Genomic DNA, 23,844 nt, shown 5'->3' with positions numbered 1-23,844 from the left:
AGCTGCTAAAATAAGATGATTTATCAGACATGGCTATTTTTAGAGCTTGTTTGTGTGCTGGATGTGCACATGGCATTGTTGTTTTTCTGATGTATTTTAGAACGTGTGATGTTAAATATGTCTTCCTTTGGTGCTTTCAGGTTCCTTGCTGGCTTAGCACTTCACAATGCAGCTATTTTTTACCCACTGCATGTATTTATGTCATACGCGAAGATGTGTAGAGAGATCAGGCTCCATTTTGTGGAAAAAAAGATAGACCTGGCATGGAAATGTTGAATTGTAATATTACCTTTTTCAGCAATCTACCACATCCTGGAATGAAGTCTATACTTATTTATTCCTTTTGGAGTATAGAAATCTTGAAACTTTGTGTCGTTTGAGACACTTGATGAGAAATGCCTTAAAATAGGGACCAGTCTTTCATTAAGAATGAATGAGCCTCTGTTTTTGCTGCCAAATCACTGCACTCATTCCAATTCCGTTCACAGCTCTGAGATTCTGTCCTTGTCCTTAACTACATGTTCACTTAAAGGATTAAATCACCCCCAAAATTAAAATTCTGTCATGATTTAATCATCCGTATGTCGTTCCAAATCCATATGACTTTGGTTCTTCCATGGAATACTTAATATGTAATTTTAAGGAATGTGCTTATCTTCTAAGTCTTCTAATGTCATGTGACAGTCCAAACAAGATTTTCAATGACTCATTTTGGTGTGTTCAGTGAAACATTTGATCCATTTTGCACAAACAGTCTGAATGATTTGTTCACAAAACGGACTGAACCTGTTCAACTCACTGACTGGAGATATATATAAATAAATAAATTGGCATTGGATATTTAAATGTGCATGCTCATTTCCTCTGTGTTTGCATTTATATGCATTTATCATCATCTAACGCAAATAATTTAATAATACTGATTATCTTGAACTGTACATTCATACTGTACGTTTATTATGCTGCGATGCCTAAATTCACTGTATAGCATTTAAAACCATTGATTTAATTTATTTAGACACAATAGTATAGAATTTTAACATTGACTATATTATATTGAGGTAATTTGAATGTAGGTACATTCCTAATTGTATTTGCAAAGCATTTTTGTGTTCCATAGTAGGGACAAAAGTACTTTGGGTTTGAAATGACATGAGTAAATGATGAAATATAAATTTCTGATTGAACTACTCCTCTAAAAAGAAATGTCAATTATTCTGATATACATATTAAAATTAGGGAAGTTACCTCTCCTTTAAATCCCCATGCAGGAAGCAGTATTTTTCCAGATTCCAGATTCTGTAGAGAGGACAGACTGATGCTAGCTCACAGGTGAGAGGAAGACATGCCATTCAACATGACAGACAGATCCAGAATCAGTCATAAGCTGAGTCAACAGCTCAGCCAGGTTTAAGCTACATGGAGTCTAAAGGGGATTACTGACTGACAGACTGATCCAGAATCAGACTGCATGTCAACATCTCATCCAGACCTTGACTACACCTATAGGCCAAGAAGAGACTGCCTTTCTTTTCACTGAAAACATTTAGATTTATCATACCACAGCGAAAGGGATGCCGTACATTTTATCTGCACCTTTGATGCATTGTATTTTTTCGCTGAAGTACACTTAAAATGTTAGCCCAGGTTTTTGTCTGAATTTTATTTTACAAAACCATTTTACACCCTCTCTGTGACCTTTAGAATTAAACAGGCTTTTTAAAGTAACTCTACCTTTTATGTTAGGCATCTAAATGTAGATGACCTTTGTTATGATTGGCTAACTTCTTTGCATATGAAAACTACTGGTGTAGTTCACACTGTCATTCATCAAGACAGGCCGTGTTGTTGAATACTGAATAGCTGTTGATGTGTTAATGTGGGCGGTAATATGTTAATGCCCTCACAGTTGTTACATCAAAACTGTGACGATTACAGAATGACCTGTTTTTGCAACTTAGTTTCCATAAATGGTCTTTGTGTTGCGCAACTTTCTAGTCTATCTTTATATCAAAAGAGCAGGGAAAATCCTGTTTTCTGTGAAATTACCCTTTTGAAGATGGTTTACAATCCACCTCTGTGAGGAAAGCATGTGAAAGATTTGAAATATGATGAATCTTTAAGACTTCCCTTCTGGGAAGGAAAATTATAGAATTTCCCATTTCCACCTATGAGTAAAAAACAGGTAAATGTAAGAAATTTAAAAATGTATATTTGCAATATAAATATAAATATTCTCAAATATGTAAAGCTTCAGTTATGTGAAACAGGTGGTAAGTGTCACATTGTGAGAAATATGCTGGCAGCTGTGGAAATGCACACCCATTTTGGCCACAGAGTAAAAACATAAAAAAGGTAATTGTGACTCTATCTCACAATTCCAGTTGTGAGAATAAAGTCTGCAGAAAAAGTTGCGATTTTTAATTTACATCTCACAAATCTAAGTGTGTATATCACAACTTTTTTTTCTCAGAATCCTGAGTTAGCGTCACTATTGTTTTGTTTTTTGTTTCCGCCACGAAAATAAATAAATAAATAAGGTAATTATTTTTTACCTCACAACTTTTTCTTCACAACTTAAAGGTGCCATAGAATGCATTGATACAATATTTTAAATTGTTCTCTGATATCTATATAGAAGGTATGTGGCTTAGCTAAGGGCAAAAAATCTCCAGAAATGGTTTTACATGTGCATTTACATCCCTAGGATTTCTCCCTAGAATGAAATGGTCTGTTATTGGCTTATTTGGAAAGGTCATGAATAATAATGTTGAGCTCTACTCTGATTGGTTGTTTCACAGTGCGGCTCATTTCAGTAGCTCACAGGAAGGAAACACAGGGAGGAAAATATATCTTTCAATACTTTCTCTTGCAGTTATATTGTCGGGTAATTATACTGTATATAAAATGCAGGCATCAGGGAGCTGCTATTAATATGCTGGACTCTGAAACTGCTTTCAAATGCACAATCGCTTTTTACTTTCACTTTCGCTTTCGAGATTTGCGATTGCACAAACTCTGTTTATACTATGGAGCGGCAGTACTTACCACACATTTTACAAGATCAGATGCTTGTCAGTGGTGCTCAGGATCTGTAAATCATTCGCCATCATCCTCAGTCATCTCTCCTTACTCTGTTTATGTGGTAAGTGAAATCTTATGTACTGTAATGTAACAGGCTACTGCTAGCAAGGAGCTAACCATGTCCCTTTAGTTGCTCACGTTATTTTATTAGAACGCGTTATTTGCTTTCCGTGCCTTTCTGAATACAGACACCAACACATCCCTGCACTTCACATCCCCTGCACAGCCTGGAACATAACATTTATTTCCATGATCTGCCATTTTCGCTGTTGTTCTCGCTTGTTTCTTCACAATACCTGCAGAACTTCTGATGATTCGGCTGGCGGCTGGCCTAGAACATGGGTGGGTATATGCAAATGTTGGGGGTGTAACTATTAGTGATCCCGACTGTTATGTCACAGTCGGTGTTATGTTCTGATTCGCCTATTTTTCAGTGGTCTTTTTTATTCACGAGATTTACATAAGAAGGAGGAAACAATGGTGGTTGAGGCTCACGATATGTCATTTCCATGTACAGAACTCTTATTATTCAACTATGCCAAGGTAAAAACAGTTTTCCATTCTATCGCACCTTTAACAGTTCTGACTTTTTATCACAAATCGCAAGTTTATGTCTCACAATTTGGACATTTCTTCTTAGAAGTACAAGTCTGTATCTTGCGATTGCAAATTATAAACATCTTGCAATTCCGAGAAAACAGTCAAGGGTAACACTTTATTTCAATAGTCCACTTTATACATTCTACTAACAGTATGTAACTTTGCAACTACATGTCAACTAGCAGTCATTAGAATATTAGTAGACTGTCTGCTTAATATCTTCTAACACTTTATTTTGATGGGTCCTCAACATACTGACTATGAGAAACTTTGCCAGTATATGTCAGCTTATTCTACTAACCCTAAACCTAACCTAACAGTCTACTCTGAGAGTTAGTAGACATGTGGTTGCAAATTAATGAGAATTAGTTGGCATGTAGTTACAAAGTTACTTATAGTTAGTAGAATGTCTAAAGTGGACTATCAAAATAAAGTGTAACCAAATCAAGAACTGCAAGACGTAATTCACAGTTCTGAGTTTATAACTCTCAATCCTAAATTTAAGTGAGTTCAAATCTCACTATTTTGAATTATGAGTCAGAATTGTGAGATATATAATCAGAGTTGTCACAGTCACAGTTACTTATTTACTTTTTTTGTCCTTTGGTGGAAACAAGCTTCCATATAAATTCACAATTACTACTTTTTTTTTTTTACTCCGAGATGGAAGATGACTTCCATTAAAAGCACTGTCCACATTACGTATAATATACCAATATAATTTGAAGTTATATTTGAGTGTGTGAGAGTTTGCGTATGTGTGGACGTGTTGCATGTACCCAGGCTGCACTGTGGGAACTCCTGATGCTGATTCATTGTGAAGCTCCACTGTTCTTTTCCGGAGAGAGAATGTCTCCAGCCACACATACACATACACATACACATACACTTCACTGCTTGGAAATACGGCGAGCAGCCAATGTGGTAGCAGCTACAGCCTGTGACGCATGTGTGTCAGTGAGGGGGTTATCATTTAGCAGAGGGTTGTAAACCCCCATTAGGTAATTGTTTCTCTTTTGGGCCCTGGATCATGCCATTTGGTGACGGTAACCCCTTCTGTTCGCAGTCGCTGACCCACAACTGATGAGTGTGTGTAGGCCGGGATCGAACAGCTGCAGATTTTGATGCTTGTTGTCGCTGCTCCTCACCTTTGGTCCATTTAGCACTTGGGCACCCGGTGAGCTTTCAGTGTTCTAGCATAAGTATATTAACAGCAGAATCAAAACTGATTATGTTGACTTCTTTGTTTAAAAAATATGTGTAAAGAGAAGTGTGCTGTATTCTGTTGCGTAATCTACGCTTGCTAAACACAGTGTGCTTATGTCACATGTACACCCAGGGTAATTAAGGTCATTCAGAATTGAACGGTCATGGGAAAGCTGTAAATACCAAGCAATTTTACATTGTGTTTTTTAAGTCATGGAAATGGATAGGCTATAAGTTGTAGGGAAAATCATGGACATTTCTGAAAATCAATAGACAGTTCAAAAGTCTTTCCAAAAGTTTCTGTTACAAATAATCACTGCTCTTTTGAACTTTCTATTCATTTAAGAATCCTGAAAAAAAAAATGTATTATGATTTTCACAACAGTAGATTTTTATTTTTCCTATTAATTTGTCAGTTTTATTAGAATGATTCATTAGCAAATCGATCCAAATCAAAAGTCCTTATCTAGTTTTCTCACATAACTGAAAAAGTTGTGGAAAAGTCATGGAACTTAGGTAGCAAACAGAATGTCAAAAACCCCAATTTGAGGTGTTTTCTTCACACAGTGGAAGTCAATGATATGTTTGGTTACCAACATTCTTCAAAATATCTTCTTTGAAAATAAATAATAATTTGCTAAAATACATCAGTGACTCAAAGTTCATATAATACATAATAATAAAAGCTATTTAGCAAATGCAAGCCTATTGCATAACTGATATAAAAGTTCATACAAGTGCTTGCCTTCACAATGTTTATTTTTGAGGCTGTTGTTTTACACACGATTTTCACTGTGTGGCATAGTGTGTGATATGAAATGGTTTGATCCCCTCAGAAATGATAGATGAGGCTCTCAGGGATTGTATCCTTCAAGGGTTGTCCCTAGCAACAAGAAAATATATCATCATGTGACAGTCATGCTATTTATATATTTGTGGATATATTTTTCTACTTGCAGTAGTGACATTGGTGACTGTATACTGTAAATGTACCTAAGTGCTTTGTTTTCTATTGTTCATTGGAGCAGAACTAGGGTGCATTATTGCATGATTCAGTTAGTGAGGTGAAGGTGAAAAATATACCACTGATACTGTCATTGAGTCATAACATAAAAGCGATGTGTGATGCTTCTTGAGCATCTAAAGCTATAAGTAAACCATTTGTTGGTTGTCGTCTTCAAAAATTAGATTCACATCTCTGTGTTGCTTTGTCTTTTGTTTGAGCAGGCCGAGTTGTCAACTTCTGGCTTGACCAATAGCATCTTCTGTTTGTCTGTGGAAGACAAGGGACTATATTATATTGTTTTTTCCAAGAAATATAGAGCAATTTGGCCCACGTTGAGGGTATATATTAAGATATTTTGAAATTTTCAACATTAGAGTTATTAGATCAATGCCAGCATTAACATATACAGTACACTACCATTCAAAAGTTTGCATCAGTCGGTATTTTTTTTTTAAATGTTTTTGAAGTCTCTTATATTCACCAAGGCTGCATTTATTTGATCAAAAGTAAAAACTGTAATATTGTGAAATATTTTTGCAATTTAAGCTATCTGTTTTCTATTTAGTAATTTATTCCTGTTATGCAAAGCTGAATTTTCAGCAGCCATTACTCCAGTCTTCAGTGTTACAGGATCCTCCAGAAATCATTCTAATATGCTGATTTGCTGCGGAAGAAGCCTTTCTTCTTATTATCAATGTTGAAAACAGTTGTGCTGCTTCATATTGTTGTAGAAATCATAATACATTCTTCAGGATTCTTTGATGAATAGAAAATTCAAAAGAAAAGCATTTATTTTTAAAAACATTATTTTTTTTTTTGATAAAATATGTATTTACTGTCACTTTTGATAAATTTTAATGCATTCTTGCTTTGTAAAAGTATGTCTTTTTAAAACAATCTTGCTGACCCCAAATGTTTTGAACAGTAGTTAAAAAACCCCAAGAATTTTCTCAGAATTGTTGTGCTCCTATAAAACGCAAGCTTAACAGAAACACATTTCACAGATGTTTACATCCAAGTGTAACAGCTAAAAAGACCTGAGTCCTATTAAAAGTGACACAGAAGCTTTGCACAGCATCCATTTTGGGGCTTGTGTTGTCGAGAGGGCCTATAAACCAAAGAGAATATTACATTGTGAGGTTGTTGAGAAAACTGAGTTATCATCACATCTTTGATTTATCACCAGTGTCACTAAGATGGCTGCCAAAGAGCATCTCCCATCGTGGGGTGCTATTTATATCAGCTATTCATCAGCTCCATCAAGTGATGGGGAGATACAGCACGCAGCGGGACGAGCGCGTGAAACATGCGGTGACTGCCAGGCCACCGTCTTAACCTTCAGCATCACAAAGAGCTGCAGAAGACCCCAGTGTCCAAGTGCAAATAAATACAGTTGTGTTGATAAGACAGGATTTATGACAGCTGAGATATTGATTACGGGTACAACGCAAGGGGCAAATGCACTTCACATCTGTACGAGTGTTGTGTGCGTAGATGATGTTATGATCGATCATGGTGTCAAATAAACATGCTCTTGGGTTATCAGAGTTCATTTAAATAGAATGTGTGGAGAAAGAAAGGAAAAGAAGGAAATACATGACGCATTGTTTACTAGTATTAGGGTCATGTTCTTTTTTTTTTTTTTTGTACTGCCTATTAATTTATTAAAAAATATGTTGAATAAATTGCTATATGCGATATACACACACACACACACACACACACACACACACACACATGCATATATATATATATATATATAAAAGTGTCAGGGTGATACAATTGTTTTGATATACTGAAGAAAAATGTATTTTATTAAATTCTTTAAAAGAAAATATCAAGTTGTGTTAAGTATTAATATTAATAAACTTTTATTATTAATGTTTTATTTTTTATTTAAAAAATCCAAAACTTTTTTGAAATGCCAGATAATTTGACCTTATGAAAATATAAGGTTGTAAAATGTCATGTTGCAATAATATATATATATATTATGTTGTACACAAACACACTGTGTATATATATACATACACTGCCGCTCAAAAGTTTGGGATCAGTAAGATTTTTAATGTTTTTTAAGGGAGTCTCTTCTGCTCATCAAAGCTGTATTTATTCGATCAAAAATACAGAAAAAACTGTAATATTGTGAAATCTTATTGCCATTTCTAATATTGGTTTCCTATTTTAATATACTTTTAAAATATACTTTATTTCTGTGACGCAGCGCTGAATTTTCAGCATCATTACTCCAGTCTTCAATGTCACATGATCCTTCAGAAATCATTCTGATATGCTGATTTATTATGAGTGTTGAAACTGTTGTGCTGCTTCATATTATTTTTTGGAGCATGTGATACTTTTTTCTTTGATTCTTTGATGAATGCAAAGTTAAAAAGAGCAGCATTTGTTCAAAATAGAAATCTTTTCTAACAATATAAGTCTTTACTATGACTTTTTATTCATTGAACACATCCCTCCTGAATAAAAGTATTAATTTCTTTAAAAAAAAAAAAGAAAGAAAAAAAAAATGTACTGACCCTAAACTTTGCATTTGTAGCATTGTATATTGTAACACAAAATTTCTTTTTTAAATAAATGCTGTTCTTTTTAACTTTTTATTAATTAGAGAATCCTAAAAAAAAAAATATCACAGGTCCCCCAAAAAAATATGAAGCAGCACAACGGTTTCCAACATTAATTATAAATCAGCATATTAGAATGATTTCTGAAGGATCATGTGATACTGAAGACTGGAGTAATGATGCTGAAAATTCAGATTTGATCACAGAAATTCATTATATTTGAAAGTATATTAAAACAGAAAACTGTTATTTTAAATTGCAATGATATTTCACAAAATAACAGTTTATTTTCTGTATTTTTGATCAAATAGATACAGCCTTGATGAGCAGAAGAAACTTCTTTAAAAAATATAAAAAATCTTTACGAATTTACACATCTTAAATATATATTTAAGTTATATATATTATATCTTATATATTATAATATAAAATATATATTTATATTTAAGATGTATAAATTCTTGTATTCAAGTGTACGGAAAATGTTATTTCTTTTTATTTGCTGATTACATCATGACATTTTTAGAGCCATTAAATTGAAGCATTTTTTGAAGTATAGTAGAAATCATATGATTTTAAACCAAATGAAACCTACATGAATACAAAAACAGTATATTTTGAAGATCTTGGCATGTTTCAAAGTTCCATTTATCATTTAAAACTGTTGAGTGCGTGGTTGATTGACAGGTCAGTAGCTGGTCTTTTACCGTTGTATTTGAACCCGTATTTAGTACTGACCATTTGTGATGGGATCGCCTGAGATGGATTTTAATACGAGGTCTAAAAGGGGTGTAAGGGAATGTGATAGAGGAGGCAGAGCAGCCGTATGGACTCTTTGATCCCTAAAGCTGCTTTAATCTAATATGTAGTTAGAGCAATACAGTGGGGGTTGGAGCCACACTTTGCTCTCCTACAACCAATTATCATCAAGGTGTTACAACATCTTCACTTTTAGCTGTGCAAAGCTCTCTCACGCTGATTTCACACCCAGCATTTGGCTTCCAGGAGCCTGTAGACTGTAGCATGTGGTTGTTGTTGGCCCTGATGTAGGTGGTAATCATTGACATTGTGTATATGTGGTTTTAAGCATAAATTAGCAGTTTCATGTTGTCAGTATCTTATGGGATCTTTTTTCTTTTTTGCTGGTCACAGGTACAACCCGCCCCCCTCGTGACGGAGAGGTGCCAGGAGTAGATTATAATTTCTTGTCAGTGGACGAGTTTCTGAAGCTTGAACAGAGTGGGACACTGTTGGAGATCGGATCTTACGAAGGTAAACTGCAATCTATAGAGTTTAAACACACATGCTTTTTGATTGGCCATTATATTTTACAACGTTACTTTTTAAATAATAATAAATAAAATTATTTTCAGATATATATATATATATATATATATATTATTATTATTATTTATTATAATTTTTTTTTAATTAAACAGTGGTTTTTAAACAGTGCAGTTTTTAAATTAACTTCTAAATTATAACATTTCTATTTGTTGTTGAAATATATTCATTTACACAGTGGCTGTCATAACTTGTCTCACAGCAGATTTATTTAAACATAAATTAAATAGCCTAATTAAGACATCACCATAGTGATGTTATAACAGGTAAAGTAAAATATGATGAGTATATAACTTAATATTTCGCGAAATATTCTTCTCTAGTTTCTTTTCTCTGGCAAATAATGAGCTGTGGACACTAATGACTTGCTTGAGGTAAATGAAATGCTACATGACATTTTGTTTACAAGCTGTTTATCAATGTCTTTCCACGGTTGAAACGCTGATTGCATGAGGCATGAGATGTTCATTCATGTTTATTTCACGTTAAAACTATTAGTAAAGAGGAAGGGATGATCATGCTCGCGCTCCACGCTGCAGTTTGAAATGACGCGTCACATCAAAGAGCATCAAGACGCCATTTAATGTTTGAATTTCCTGATAAAATGGACATAATTTAAAAGATGGGACTTTGTTTCTTATCAAAAGTAACAATATATAAAACTGGAAGTTTCCAATGAAGTTCCACTAGTGCAGTGGTTAAACTGCTGTATTTGTTCGGTACAAATGCGGTCAATCATAATTATTTATTTCAACATTTTTAATCCCATATTTTCAGATTATCAATGTCATAAATGTACTTATTTAATAAGCGACCTAACCTAGAAATAGTGCATAACCTTAATTCTTATATATATTCAATTTTTTTTTATTCTAAATCTTTCTTAGAACTTAACTTTTTATTAGTTAAACTTTATTTATTTATTTGCTGGTTTATTTATCATCTAATATTTTTATTATAATTGCTTAAAAAAATTCACATAAAAAACATTAAAAATGAGTGTTTAATCATTAGATACCTAACAAATGAATCTTGACATCTTTATTTTTACTCCATCCTGCTGTTGTGTTTCGTCAAAATGAATCTCTTTATTAATATTAAGGTTTATCACTCGGCCTGGCGTGGCTGAACTCTAAATGTATTACTCTGATTTAATGATGTGAAGTGCTTTTCTTTCAGACAGACAGTTCCGTCCGCTGTATGTGCTCATTACCGCCCGATTGTCCAGCCAAAACTGATACCATTATCTCCCTCGCACAAACTTCACGAAGACAAGCAGTCATTTTCATAATAGAGCATTTTCAAAACCCCACATCATCATGTTTTGCATTTCCTTTAACCCTCCTGTTCTGAATGCTGGTAATATCCTCTTGTTGCCTAGGTAACTATTATGGAACACCCAAGCCGCCCAGCCAGCCCCCTAGTGGGAAAGTGATTACTGGCGATGCTCTGCAAGACAGCCTTCCTGGTTCCCAGCAGTCGACCCCACGCCGAACCAAGTCCTACAATGAGATGCAAAATGCTGGAATAGTGCCTACAGAGACTGAGGATGATGATGAGGTTCCTGAAATGAACAGTAGCTTCACAGGTCAGCAGCGAGCCGATTTGTTTGCATTTGTGTCTGGCACATGGGAGAAGGGATGAGTGATGTCTCTTTGTTGCTTTCCTCTTCCTTCGCCATTACGATTCAGGGAGGAAGGGGAAAAGAGCGCCATCTGGCTGTGGTAGAAGGGTTTTGTTAGTGTTCGAAAACACCAAGATGGACTCTCCTTGTCTTTATTTATTGATCTGACAGTTATGCTCTACCAACTTTTACACTCTGTATCAGAGTATTGGATGGGTTGCATTTTGTGGTGTTCTTAGAGGACGTCTGTCTATGAAATAGACTGCCGTGTGAGATAGCTGCTGGTCGATGAGAGGTATTGACATCATCTGAGATCTGAATCAGCACTAATTACAGGAGTCAACAGTTTCGTGATGCGATTCTATTCAGTTCATATTCAGAGATAGCAAAAGATCAATGTAAATGTGCACATTGTCTTCTGGACAACAATGAAGCGCACCGCCTGTTCACATGCCATTCAATCGTTATGCTAAAACAAGGGACATTTTCCCCATCTGAGTAGGTACACATCTAAGGTTTAATTAATAAAAACTACAGTAACATTGAGCATTCTAGATGGCATGTCTGCTGTGTGATTAGAAAGTAGGATTATATTTGGAAGCAGTGCTTTTTGTGCAGATGTTTTTTGAGATATATGAAGTAACACACTGACAGTGAATTATGTATATGTGACCCTGGACCACAAAACCAGTCGTAAGTGTCATTTTTTTAAATTGAGATTTATATTTGGCTGAGATACAACTATTTGAAAATCTGGAATCTGAGGTTGCAAAAAAATCTAAATATTGAGAAAATCGCCTTTAAAGTTGTCCAAATGAAGTTCTTAGCAATGCATATTACTACTCAAAAATGAAGTTTTGATATATTTACGGTAAGAAATTTACAAAATATCTTCATGAAACATGTTCTTTACTTAATATCCTAATGATTTTTGGCATAAAAGAAAAATTGATAATTTTGACCCATACAATGTATTTTTGGCTATTGCTACAGATATACCCCAGCGACTTAAGACTGGTTTTGTGGTCCAGGGTCACATATGTGTACACTATCGTTCAAATTTTTTAAAAGAAGTGTTTAATGCTCACTATTTATTTGATCAAAAATACATTCAAATCAGTAATATTGTTAAATATGCTTGCAGTTAAATTAACGATTTTTTAAAATCTATTTTGAATATATTTTAAAATATAATTTATTCCTGTGATGGCAAAGCTGAATTTTCAGCATCATTACTTCTTTAGAATTATTTCTGAAGGATCATGTGACACCGAATGTCACATGAACCTTCAGAAATCATTCGAATATGCTGATTTGCTGCTCAAGAAACATATTCATATTATTATCAATGTTGAAAACAGTTGCTGCTTAATATTTTTGTGGATGTGAAGCAATTTTATCCAGGATTTTGGAAAGTACATGAGCAAAGCATTTATTTTAAATAGATTTTATGTAGTTATAAATGTCTTTACTGTCACTTTTGATCAGTTGAATGCACTCTTGCTGAATAAAAGTATGAATTTAATAATAAAAATAAAAAAATTCTTACTGACCTCAAACATTTAAACAGTAGAGACGCATTTGAGACTATTACTATTACTAGGCATCAACAGCAGACAGTTTCGTCTGACAACTTGTGTAAATAGCAGTAAATGCCTGCTCCTGATTACACAAGCTCGTTTCTGTAAGCACTGATATTTTTTTCAATCTATACTCAGGACTGTAATTGCGTATTTTACTTCAAGAGCATATTTGACTGTATTATAATTGTTTTTTTATATTGCGTGTTATTTTCAATATCCAAGTTAATTCTAGGGCCCTTGATTTAGAAAAGGCAATAAGCTGTCCTATTCATACAGGTTCACGCCTTTCATTTGGCAGAGTGGTTTGTTTTAAAGCCGCTAATTCAGGCAGGCGTGCCATGCAATGTAGTTGAGAGTCGATTTGTTTAGATTCCTCACCTCTTCAAGAAGGTTAAGTGTTAACTGTTTACACTCTTATTTATTTGAGGGGATGTTGGCGATTTCATTTTTTGGTGTGGGTGGGAAAGTGTCAGACAGCCAGGTGTCGGTATGCGTATTTGTGTATAGTAGAGTGTGAATGGTGTTTGATCACTCCAGAGTTTACAGGAAGTGGGCCTGGTGCCACTTTCCAAACCATGAGTGGTAGCAAAAGTGCATTGCCACAGTCATTTAGAATGCAGTACTTATTCAGAGACTTATGTTGAACTGAGAGGGTCTGTATTTGTGTGCATGCAGGAGACTCAAGTGAACCGGACGACCATCCCTCCGTGCGGCCCTTCGCCCGCGACCACGTTCAACCCTACGGGCTCAACAACACCTCGGCGTCAACCACGGAGAGCTCTCAGAATACACACACACACCCCGGCTATCCCACGGAAGAGGACCCTCTGGGGCCTCTGCCCGAAAACTGGGAGATGGCCTACACTGAGAACGGAGAGGTCTACTTTATAGAGTAAGAACCAACTGCTGTCTTTATACTTTTATTAGATGGATATTTACTGTGACCACAAAAAGTTTTTGGACTCTGCAGACTTGAAAAATACATGAATGTCTGCATAAATAATGCAAAATATCAAACCAAGCAGCAATTTTGTTTTTATATTTCATACTTACGAATTAAATAAACGTGTAAAGTCAATTTTGTTTTTTAATTAAACTAATTCAATTTATTGTATTAAAGTAATTGCAAATATGGTCAGATGTATAGAAACTGAAAATAGGGCAACAGATAATAAAAAAAAATAATTGAGAACTTGATAATCAATTATGGGGCAACAGATCAATAAAATGTTTTTTAAAAAGTTGAAAATGCATAAATCAGTCACTTCATTCTTACAAAGCTGTATTTTCATTTTTGTCATAATTTCTGTTAATAATTGGTCATAAAAATACAATATTGTTATTATTTATCTGTTGTTTGTTTATTGTTATTTAAGTTGTGAATTCATTGTTTGTTTATTTTTAATATTTAATATCAGTAATATTAATATTTAAGCTTTAATATATTTAAGTTGTTTATGATTGCTTGTTGGTGTCAAACATGTTTATTTATTTATTTATTTTTAATTTCTCAAATGGGTGTCACATTTGGGACTCCATACAGAAGTGACATTAGATTTAAGAAAAGTTCTAAGATCATTTGTTTGAAGAAGCAACTTGGTTTGATCTTTCAAATTTAATGCAATGAAATGCATACATTTTACACGATTGTCCAAAATTCCTCTCATTCTTGGAAGCACTAGCGCTATGTTTCTAAGATCATTTGTGACCCTGGACCACAAAACCAGTCTTAAGGGTCAATTTTTTGAAATTGAGATTTATACAGCATCTGAAAGCTTAATAAATAAGCTTTCAATTGATGTATGGTTTGTTAGGATAGGACAATATTTGGCCGAGAAAGAACTATTTGATCTATTTAAAGTTTTGATATATTTATGGTATGAAACTTACAAAATATCTTCATGAGACATGATGTTTACTTAATATCCTAATGATTTTTGGTATAAAAGAAAAATCGATAATTTTGACCCATACAATGTATTGTTGGCTATTGCTACAAATATACCTGTGCGACTTGTGACTGGTTTTGTGGTCCGGGGTCACATTTGTTTGAATGTTGAGATATTTTTATGTACATACAGATTGCACTAAAAATACCTGAGGTTACAGTAGTTTTGTGTTTCTTATTTTAAGTTTATATATTGCTACTGCCAGTTTTTCAGATATCAAGACAGGAAGTATCAAACATTGTGGTATCTTTAGTATACATTTTCCTGCCTGCTAGGATGCAGAAAAAAGCCACAGGATGTTGTTCTGCAGGCATCTTTAGAACAATGCCTCACTGTCTGTGTTCTGCATCTATTCTTAGCCACAACACAAAGACAACATCCTGGATAGATCCCCGATGCCTGGACAAACCTCAGAAACCCCTGGAGGAATGTGAAGATGATGGTATGGACATGTGGTTGAGTTTTTATCTGGTTTGCTTGTGCAAATATCAGTTTCATGGTGACATGCATTCATAATGCTTATTTGCGACTGCTTTTGTGATGTTGTGCATACATAAGCTTTTAGTGTTGTAAATCTAAAATTTGAAATAATATCTGTGTCACCATAGGAAATACAGCTTCAGACCTGTACATAAGCATTCATGCTCAAGCCCTCACATCTTCCATTGTAATCTCACGATAGCCTGTAGATGGCGCTCTTGAGCTGCCATAGCTATAACAGCCAATCTCATACCCTGTGACAAAATGACTAAGGCAGCTGCTATAATGCTATAAGGAGGGTCTGGATTATATTGAATCTCCTCACACAAAAACAAATAGCTCCTTTGAACCTCCAATTTTCCTGTGCAGTGGAACCTGGAATGATTTCCAGAGTAGTTTTATGATTATGCAGAATATGATTTTAGTTGCTCAAATCTCATGCAGTAATCCTGTATTAACTCAGCCACAATCCAGATCATTTTGCTATTAATAAATGCCACAAATTTTACATTTTATGATTTGCATTAAAAAAAAATTCTATTGTGTATATAATATGGTGGCATAATTATAAAGCTTTGAGCTGTAATTTTGCTTTTTTTTTTTTTATCAACTAACCCTCTCTGCCTCTCTGACACCCTTCCTCTCTTTTTCTCGCCCCACTTTGTGCACACCTGCTCCCCTTTTGCTCCCTCTTGAGAAGAAGGGGTACATACAGAGGAACTGGACAATGAGCTAGGTAGGCCACTATTCCACAGAGAAACAAACCCGTAGAGACACAACCTGCATGTTTTTTTGGGTAAATCGATCCGTCTGTGCTGCTTTGGGACCAGATGTTTTCTCTCAAATCCTGAACATTATTATGAAAACCCACCTCACATTGATCCCAGATCAGTGCAAAGGGTAACATCTGCCCACGGTGCACCTGCACTGCCTGGAATGACTGTAAAACACATTTCATTACTTTCAAACAAGGTTCATTTGTGTTGTCATTGGCACTGCATGATATAAAATATTCATTGTTTCTATTTCTACCACTGAAGCGTTTGCAGTTTAACTCAGGATTCCTGTAGCTGGGAGTGGTTCCGTTTTCATTATGCATGCAAATAGCTCATGAGAACTATTATGTCGAGCTAACAGTGACAGTCATATCATTGAATAATTTGTTGCTTTAATCAGTTTTACCATCGTCAAAGCACACTATATCAACACGCAGGGCTCTCTCTCTCTGCTGTTCAATGTGCCTTTGTAATTGAAGGGGTGATTCATCATTAGTAACGGTTTAGGTGATGCAGGCAGTGGCCTTGAGAAGCCCTGTGTTTGTGTCCGGGGCTGATTGGAAGAGCACAGTCAATAGCTATTGATTTGAGAAATCGGAGCCATTAAATAGATGCCGTGACTGCGGGATGTGGGCAGTAGGTACGAGAGTATCCGGTCGCATGGTAGAGACTTGATCCTGTAGAGAGGGAAGCAAACAGATTAATGGCCAATTTGTCCGTAGAGTCGCAGTAATGATGTGGGGGAAGGACAGGACGTACTGGCTAGCAGTTGCTTTTGGTAGGCAGTTACGCTCTCTTCTTCACAAAAAAAAATATATATATACCAATGAATAATTTATAAATTGTAATATATTGTTGGGTGAAATTTCATGATGCGAATTCTTTACATGAATTATTTTTAAAAAGAAACTACAAAAAATTATAACATTAAGGTTCTATTTGTTGACATTAGTTAATGTGAACAGGTAACAATGAAAAATGGTTAATTTCAACAATAATTCACTATTCAAATCAAATTAAAGGTTATTTGCTAATAATATTTAATGGAGCTGAGCTAACATGAACAAACAATGAACTGTTTTATTAGATTAATAAACAAATGTATTGCTCTTTTTTTTGCTACACTGTAAAAATAAATCCCAGAAATACTGTCAAAAACCATAAAATTATAGTAATATATATGTCAATAATTTTACAGAAATATTTATTAAAGGTTTTAGAGGAAAATAGTTATTTTACAATTCTTTCCCTTGTTTGAATTAAGATATTTTAGTTTAATTTTACGGTTTTTGTTTGGCAGCTATAGCTGCCAGCCATTTGACCATGTTTTTTTTTACACTTTAAAACGGTTATTTTATGGATTTTTCCCTGTTTGAATTAAGATATTTTACTTTAATCTTATGTTTTTTGTTTGGCAGCCGCTGCTGCCAGTGATTTGACAATTCTTTTACAGTGTAATGTTAGTTAATGCATTAACTATCATAAAGTAATGGGATCTTATTGTAATGTGTTACTAGTTGCAAAAATAATAATTGTTTAAACAGGTTTCCCCAAAAATTCCCCCTTGCTGCTATTGGTCAGACAAACACTTAATCCCGCCCCCAAACCCATGCCATTGGTTGATCCTGTGTTGCTATGTGATGTGTTGCTGACAGATCAATAGGTATGCCCAAATTCACATCCTTTTCTAAGTATGCACTGTTCTAAGCCATTTTGTAGTATGTGATTCTGGTATTGAGTTACTGAGGATTTCAAAAACAAAAAGTGCACTTGAGCTTTCCAGATAATTCTGACTCCAATGCTTGATGATAAATACATAATGCATAATGTATACTGTATCTTCTGGGATGCCACTAATGTTTTGAAGGTTTTACAAAATTAGAGTGTTTACACTTTTGGGTAAATTAAATGGCTATAGTGATTTTTAGACATTTATTTTTTTCCCCAGCCAATTATTTTAACATCTAAAAAATTACACACTTAAACTTTATCATGTACAGCAATGATTTAGCAACAGCTTGTCTATTACACATTTGCACAAATCCTACGGTGTGAATTTCATTTGACAAAAACACCCGTCGATTAATTATGTTAAACTCAGGAAAAATCAGGAAGTGTGAAGATGTTTGAGACAGAGGCTGCTGAGAGAATCGTTCACGAGTAGATCGTTATTTGTTAGTAATTATTGTTGGTTGGCATTTATAGATTCATTAGAACAGTACAGGAGTAGGCCGTATGTGCTATTGCTGCTCGGGAGAGATAATTAGTTCTTGCTTTCACAAAAAAAATTGAAATGTGTGCTGCTTTCATTGGCCAACTAGAAACTGGCACTGGCAAGTTTTCTTTATGGGAGGTGTTGTGATGAATTTCCTGTGTGCTGCAGGCACTATGCTAATACAACAGCTCTGTGTCCCGGGCGCTACGACATTTCAGGCATTGCCATGGTAAAGAAAGCAGTATTTTCATATGCATGAAAGCACATTTCAATGTCAAAAAGCGGCTGAGCCTTTTCATGATTATTCTATTATTCTAGAGAAGACATGTTGTGTATCTTTTTGCCTTAACAGTTTCGCAATCAAATCTCTGAGAATCTTCTGTTGTTTTTGCACACTTGTCAACCTTTGCCTGAAATATTCTGTGCAGTTCGTATTTTTGTTGTTTGCCAGGTCAAAAGATTTGGAAATGCCAGGGAACATATCAGCTGTTTATGTAAATATCAGAGAGCTATGTCTTTGGAGACAAATGACAGTACACAAACTTTATACTAGCATTTTCTGTATCTCTAGTCAGATATCTCAATTAATATGGAATTCCTCGGATATTCCTTGAAGAGTTTACATTACATTTTCATGAAAGTCTGAGTTGTATTTATCAATTATTCTACTTTATATCATGGTTACCTCGTGTACATGTTTATCTTGTTTTAATTCTTTAACGCTTCTGTGTGTAGAACTCTGATTCAGCATCTAGCTGTCATTGCTAGTTCGAATGAGTCACTCAGTGCTCTTTTACAGACTCAAAACCACACTGTAAAAAAAAGAAAAAAAAGTTGAGCCAACTTAAAATTAAGGCAACCAGCTTCAGCAGATTTTTGGATTTTCTCAACTTATTTTTGTAGGAGATTTTTGAATTGTATAAACTTAAAACAACAAGTTGAGAAAACTCAAAATTCTGCTGAAGCTGATTGCCTTAATTTTAAGTTTTTTTTTTTTTTTTACAGTGCACTTTAACAGTAGGCTATGTTTTTTTTTTATTCTGTTCTTCATGCAAGAAAAAAAAATAGTGTTTTCTTTTTTTGTTTTCTTTTTTCCCTGTGGTAGACTATACACATCTCTTTGACATCATAGAAATAAGTCAGTGATTTAGTAAAGTGATAATGACAATAACCAACACCTTAGAACATCTGGCAAGCAATTAGAATCAAGCATTCTGCAGCGCAGTTATATAAATGTTTTTTAAAAAAAGATAAATGATGCAGTTTGCATGATAATTATATAATCTGCTCGAAATGGTCATTATAGTTTTAAAACGTCTAGCTTATTAGGTTCAAACCTCTTGAATTTTAATTGGTTGAAAAATCAAGACATCATTTTACAAAGGACTTGATAAAAGACTCATTAAATTAGTTCTAATGAGCTGAAAATGTCTTGTGTTTTGCTTCTTTTCCAGAGCTGCCCACAGGCTGGGAGAAGATTGATGATCCAGTGTACGGGGTGTATTATGTTGAGTAAGTGACTCATCAATATTACCTTCAAATCATCTTTAATATAACATCATCCTGAAACATGAAAGAAGCAAGCGCCATCTTTTTGATCGGGTCTGTTCTGTTTCGGCTGTACGCACCCTTTCTTAGTGTTACCATTTTGAAATCTTGTTCTCTCTCTTTCCCTCCCCTTCTGAGGGACCCTTGGGTTTGTAGCGCATAAATATGAATGCATTCATATGTTTTGATGTTGTTTCAAAGCAATACCTCAGAGGCAGGAAGCCTTCCGGTTTTTGTCTTTGGAGATGTTTACGTACGTTTTGAGCAGTATTTGCCTAGTAAATTGCGCAGGCCGTTTGGAAAGTGGCCTGGATCGCATCTGGGTGCGATCTGTATTTTTTGGTAAATGTGGTGATGGAGTTTTATTTTTGGCTTTTGATCTGTGTTTATTGAGCTTGTGTAGTCTGGTGGAGAGATTTTGCTTTTAAGCGCATAAGATGAGAGAGAATAGCACACTTTTTCCCCCCTCAGTTTAAATGAATTTTAAATGAATGCAGAGGCTTTCAGCCATAGTTTAAGCCTCTGTTATTGCCTTTTCTCTGAATTAATTCACTTTATTTCTCATCCGCTTACCTGCTCTCCTTATGCTCAACCTTTACTTGCCCTCTCATTCTATTTCCTGTTTCTCCCTCTGGTTCTGTTATTGACTGTGTCCTCTGCTCACTCATCTTTATCACCTCTCTCTCTCTCTTTCTCACTCTCTCCCTTTTCTCCACCTCCCAGCCATATTAACAGGAAGACGCAGTATGAAAACCCAATTCTGGAGGCTAAAAGAAAGAAGCAACTGGAGCAGTCTCAGCCCGCTGAAGGTGAGCGGTATATCCAAGGTTCGTTTCAGGCCCAACATGCCACCATTTCTTTCTTTTCTTATACGTTTCTGATCTTATCCATGTTTGTCATTTAGAGTTTTGTTGCAGCTTTGGTTTTGCAATGGTGGGATTACAGTTAATCTTTTCATGGCTTAAGTTTTTAATTTATTTAATTTTGCTATTTCACTGATTCATTACTGCTGAAAACAGTGCTTTAGGTTTTTTCATCAATGTTTAAACAAAAAGAGAAGAACATCAAGTGGATACAGGTGTTATTTTTATTTCGGTACACAAGACTTGCATTTTAATGGATAAATGATAATGTTTTAGGCTAGTTTGTGGTTTTTGTTAAACCTGTTTTTTCATTTTATTCTTAGTTAATAACAAGGAGAATCCATTATTAATGTCAACATGAAATGCTTTTTTCAATCCATTTTACTTCCTTAATGTTAATATTAAATATAAAAAAGTAGCCTTTAAAGTCAAAATTAGCTCATCAACTTCATTTACTTTTTTGAAAAGAATAATTCACGCAATAATTCTGTCACCATTTCTCAAAAGAAACTCGTGTTGTTCCAGAAGAGAGAAAGAATCTCCTATGCCAAAACTATGCTAATAAACTGATATCATACAAGTTTGGAACTTTACCCTCAAGAAAATGAATTATGAGCTCATGTTAAAGGCTACTCATTCTATAAATGGTCTAGAAAGTTCTACTGAAATGCAGGTTGCCATGCTGGGACATGTCCTTGATCTTGTTCCCAGCCAACTCAGCTGAATATTGCTTTCTTGATTACTTAATATCTTCTCCCTCAAGTTCAAAAGTATCTCATATTCTGCCACTGATTGTGATACAGTACTGACAATATGCAAGTTTTACACCTAGAGGAAGTTAGGGCACCATGGGGGCTCTGAAGGTGTAAAGCTGGCAGCTGCACAGCCTCAGTATTAGTTTGAATAGACAGGAAATGCGACTGGCTTGAGAGACACACAAAAAAGGAAGTGCACCCTTCACTCTTTCAGAATGGATAGAGGAGCATTCGACAGGAGCACCGCTAGCGAGCTATGCTGCTAACCACCAAGAGACTTACAGAGAACCCGGCACCGCCCCTCCACTAGCATCCCAACTGGGGGCTAAACGTATGTGCTGCCTCCTTTTTTTTGTTTGTAACACAACCACATACACACCCGTGCGTGGCGTATTCCTCTGTGGACATTCACTATTCACTCACTCCTGTTCACTTTTTCCAAGTCTTCCTTCCCTCAGCTCTCTGTCTCTTCCGTCCCTGTGTTGTTTGAACACTCAAAGATAAGCTGCTTATTTAAAGATTTAGAAAACTCTATTTTTTTTTTTTTTTTTGGGAAAGATAATGCATTGAACCACCATTTGCCATTTCTCTACTGGTGTCTTCATGTGGGCATTCCTTCAATTTCTGTGGTGGCTTTCTATAATGTTAGATACAAAAGATGCATTATGGTCAATGTCAAGCATGTGTTGAATTAGTGAAGAGAAATGCTGTTGTTTCGAAAGATTGTATCAGTATTGATTCGACGCATGAAAATTCAGACAAGGCTTATGCTCTAAAGAATATGAGTATGTTAGAAAAAAATTGACCTTGGACCAAAATTTATAATTATATAATAATAAATATTTATATAAATACAATGGCCTTATAATAGGTCCATATAGAAAGTCTGGGATTCAATTCAGGAATTCATTATTTCTGTTCTAATTCATTATTTCTGTTCAAATTTGGTATGGTCACAATATAATCTGTAACGAAAAATTTGTATTAAATTAGAAAATAGAAATATACACATCTCCACTAGTGGTCTCAGACTTTTGGACCCCATTGTATATTCCTTTTGTGTATATGTGTGCATTTAGATTTTATTCCGTTACGGACAGCTCTGTTTCTCTGTCTGTCATGTTTTCCCTCTTTCATACATATATATCTTTATCATGTCCAGTCATTTGCATTCAGTGTACAGTGCGTCTCTCTCCTTAGGGTATCTCTGCAGTTTTCTCTGATCCTTCTGTCATAACAGACCATGATGAACAGATCATACGTCATTTATCTAGCCAATCACATTCTTCGTCTGTGTTCGCTTCTCCATTCTCTCCTTTCATTCTAACTTGTATCTTGTACTAACAGCAGTTTTGCTCTGACCTAGGACTGATTTCCAGCTGATGCATCTACTAACATTCATTTTGCCATTTTGCTGTACAACTATGATAATGCACAATACAGTTATTTCACAAAATTCTCAGAAGTACACACTGTGTAGTTTCATTTCTGATAGCAATGCTAAGGAATGTTCAACCTGGATGTTGACATGACATTAAAGTTATAGATTAAAGTTAGACACTAGACGTAGATAGATAGATAGATAGACAGATAGATAGACAGATAGACAGACAGACAGATAGATAAGTTAGTTATTTAGTAGTTAGTTTACCGACAGTCAAATAGTTAGTAGTTATCAGACAGACATTTACAGACAGATAGACAGTCAGTTAGTTGGTATATGGGGAGACAGACAGACAGACAAGCAGACATAAACAAAATATGCTGCTTTTGTCAAGGCAATTTAATTACACTTTGGTCGGTAAAGTTAACTTTGTTGTACAGCTTTTGAAACTCAAAATGTTCTCAAGATTTGCTGTGTTGTAATACACAGAGGTATCCATAACCATCTCACATAGAGGGGCCAACAGATTTACTTTCACATATTCCCATAGCTCACAAATAGTGCAATGCTTTTCTTACTGCAGGAGGGAAGCCATTTTTCACAAGGAACCCTGCAGAACTGAAGGGAACATTCATTAACACCAAGCTGAAGAAGAGTAGGCGTGGGTTTGGCTTCACCGTGGTAGGAGGAGACGAACCAGACGAGTTCCTGCAGATTAAGAGTCTGGTGCTTGATGGACCAGCCGCTCTGGATGGAAAAATGGAAACAGGTACGACTGTGGACTGTGAAAACTGTGGTCTCATAACACATCTTTGAGCTGTAGTCTTTGTTCTTGGGCCAACACC

At 35.1% G+C, this 23,844-nt stretch overlaps 1 protein-coding gene across 7 annotated transcripts in view; it reads left to right on the top strand.

Annotated features, from left to right (window-relative positions):
- The window catches only part of magi1b (membrane associated guanylate kinase, WW and PDZ domain containing 1b), a 132,695-nt gene that overhangs the window by 75,909 nt on the left and 32,942 nt on the right, over window positions 1-23,844 (top strand). For 5 of the 7 annotated variants that reach the window (XM_058791341.1, XM_058791343.1, XM_058791340.1 and 2 more), the window contains 9 exons: window positions 9,631-9,750; window positions 11,204-11,410; window positions 13,705-13,921; window positions 15,338-15,420; window positions 16,159-16,194; window positions 19,904-19,961; window positions 20,721-20,824; window positions 21,830-21,946; window positions 23,583-23,768. In XM_058791341.1, the coding sequence (XP_058647324.1) occupies window positions 9,631-9,750; window positions 11,204-11,410; window positions 13,705-13,921; window positions 15,338-15,420; window positions 16,159-16,194; window positions 19,904-19,961; window positions 20,721-20,824; window positions 21,830-21,946; window positions 23,583-23,768 (1,128 nt within the window). The remainder of the gene's footprint in view (window positions 1-9,630; window positions 9,751-11,203; window positions 11,411-13,704; window positions 13,922-15,337; window positions 15,421-16,158; window positions 16,195-19,903; window positions 19,962-20,720; window positions 20,825-21,829; window positions 21,947-23,582; window positions 23,769-23,844) is intronic. The other 2 variants (XM_058791342.1, XM_058791344.1) reach the window with 2 other exon arrangements.

This window comes from Onychostoma macrolepis, chromosome 11 (genome assembly GCF_012432095.1).
Source record: "Onychostoma macrolepis isolate SWU-2019 chromosome 11, ASM1243209v1, whole genome shotgun sequence".
In the NCBI taxonomy this organism is placed as follows: Eukaryota; Metazoa; Chordata; class Actinopteri; order Cypriniformes; family Cyprinidae; genus Onychostoma; species Onychostoma macrolepis.
Note: the sequence above shows the minus strand (reverse complement) of the source record. Positions and strands in the feature narration are given on the sequence as shown.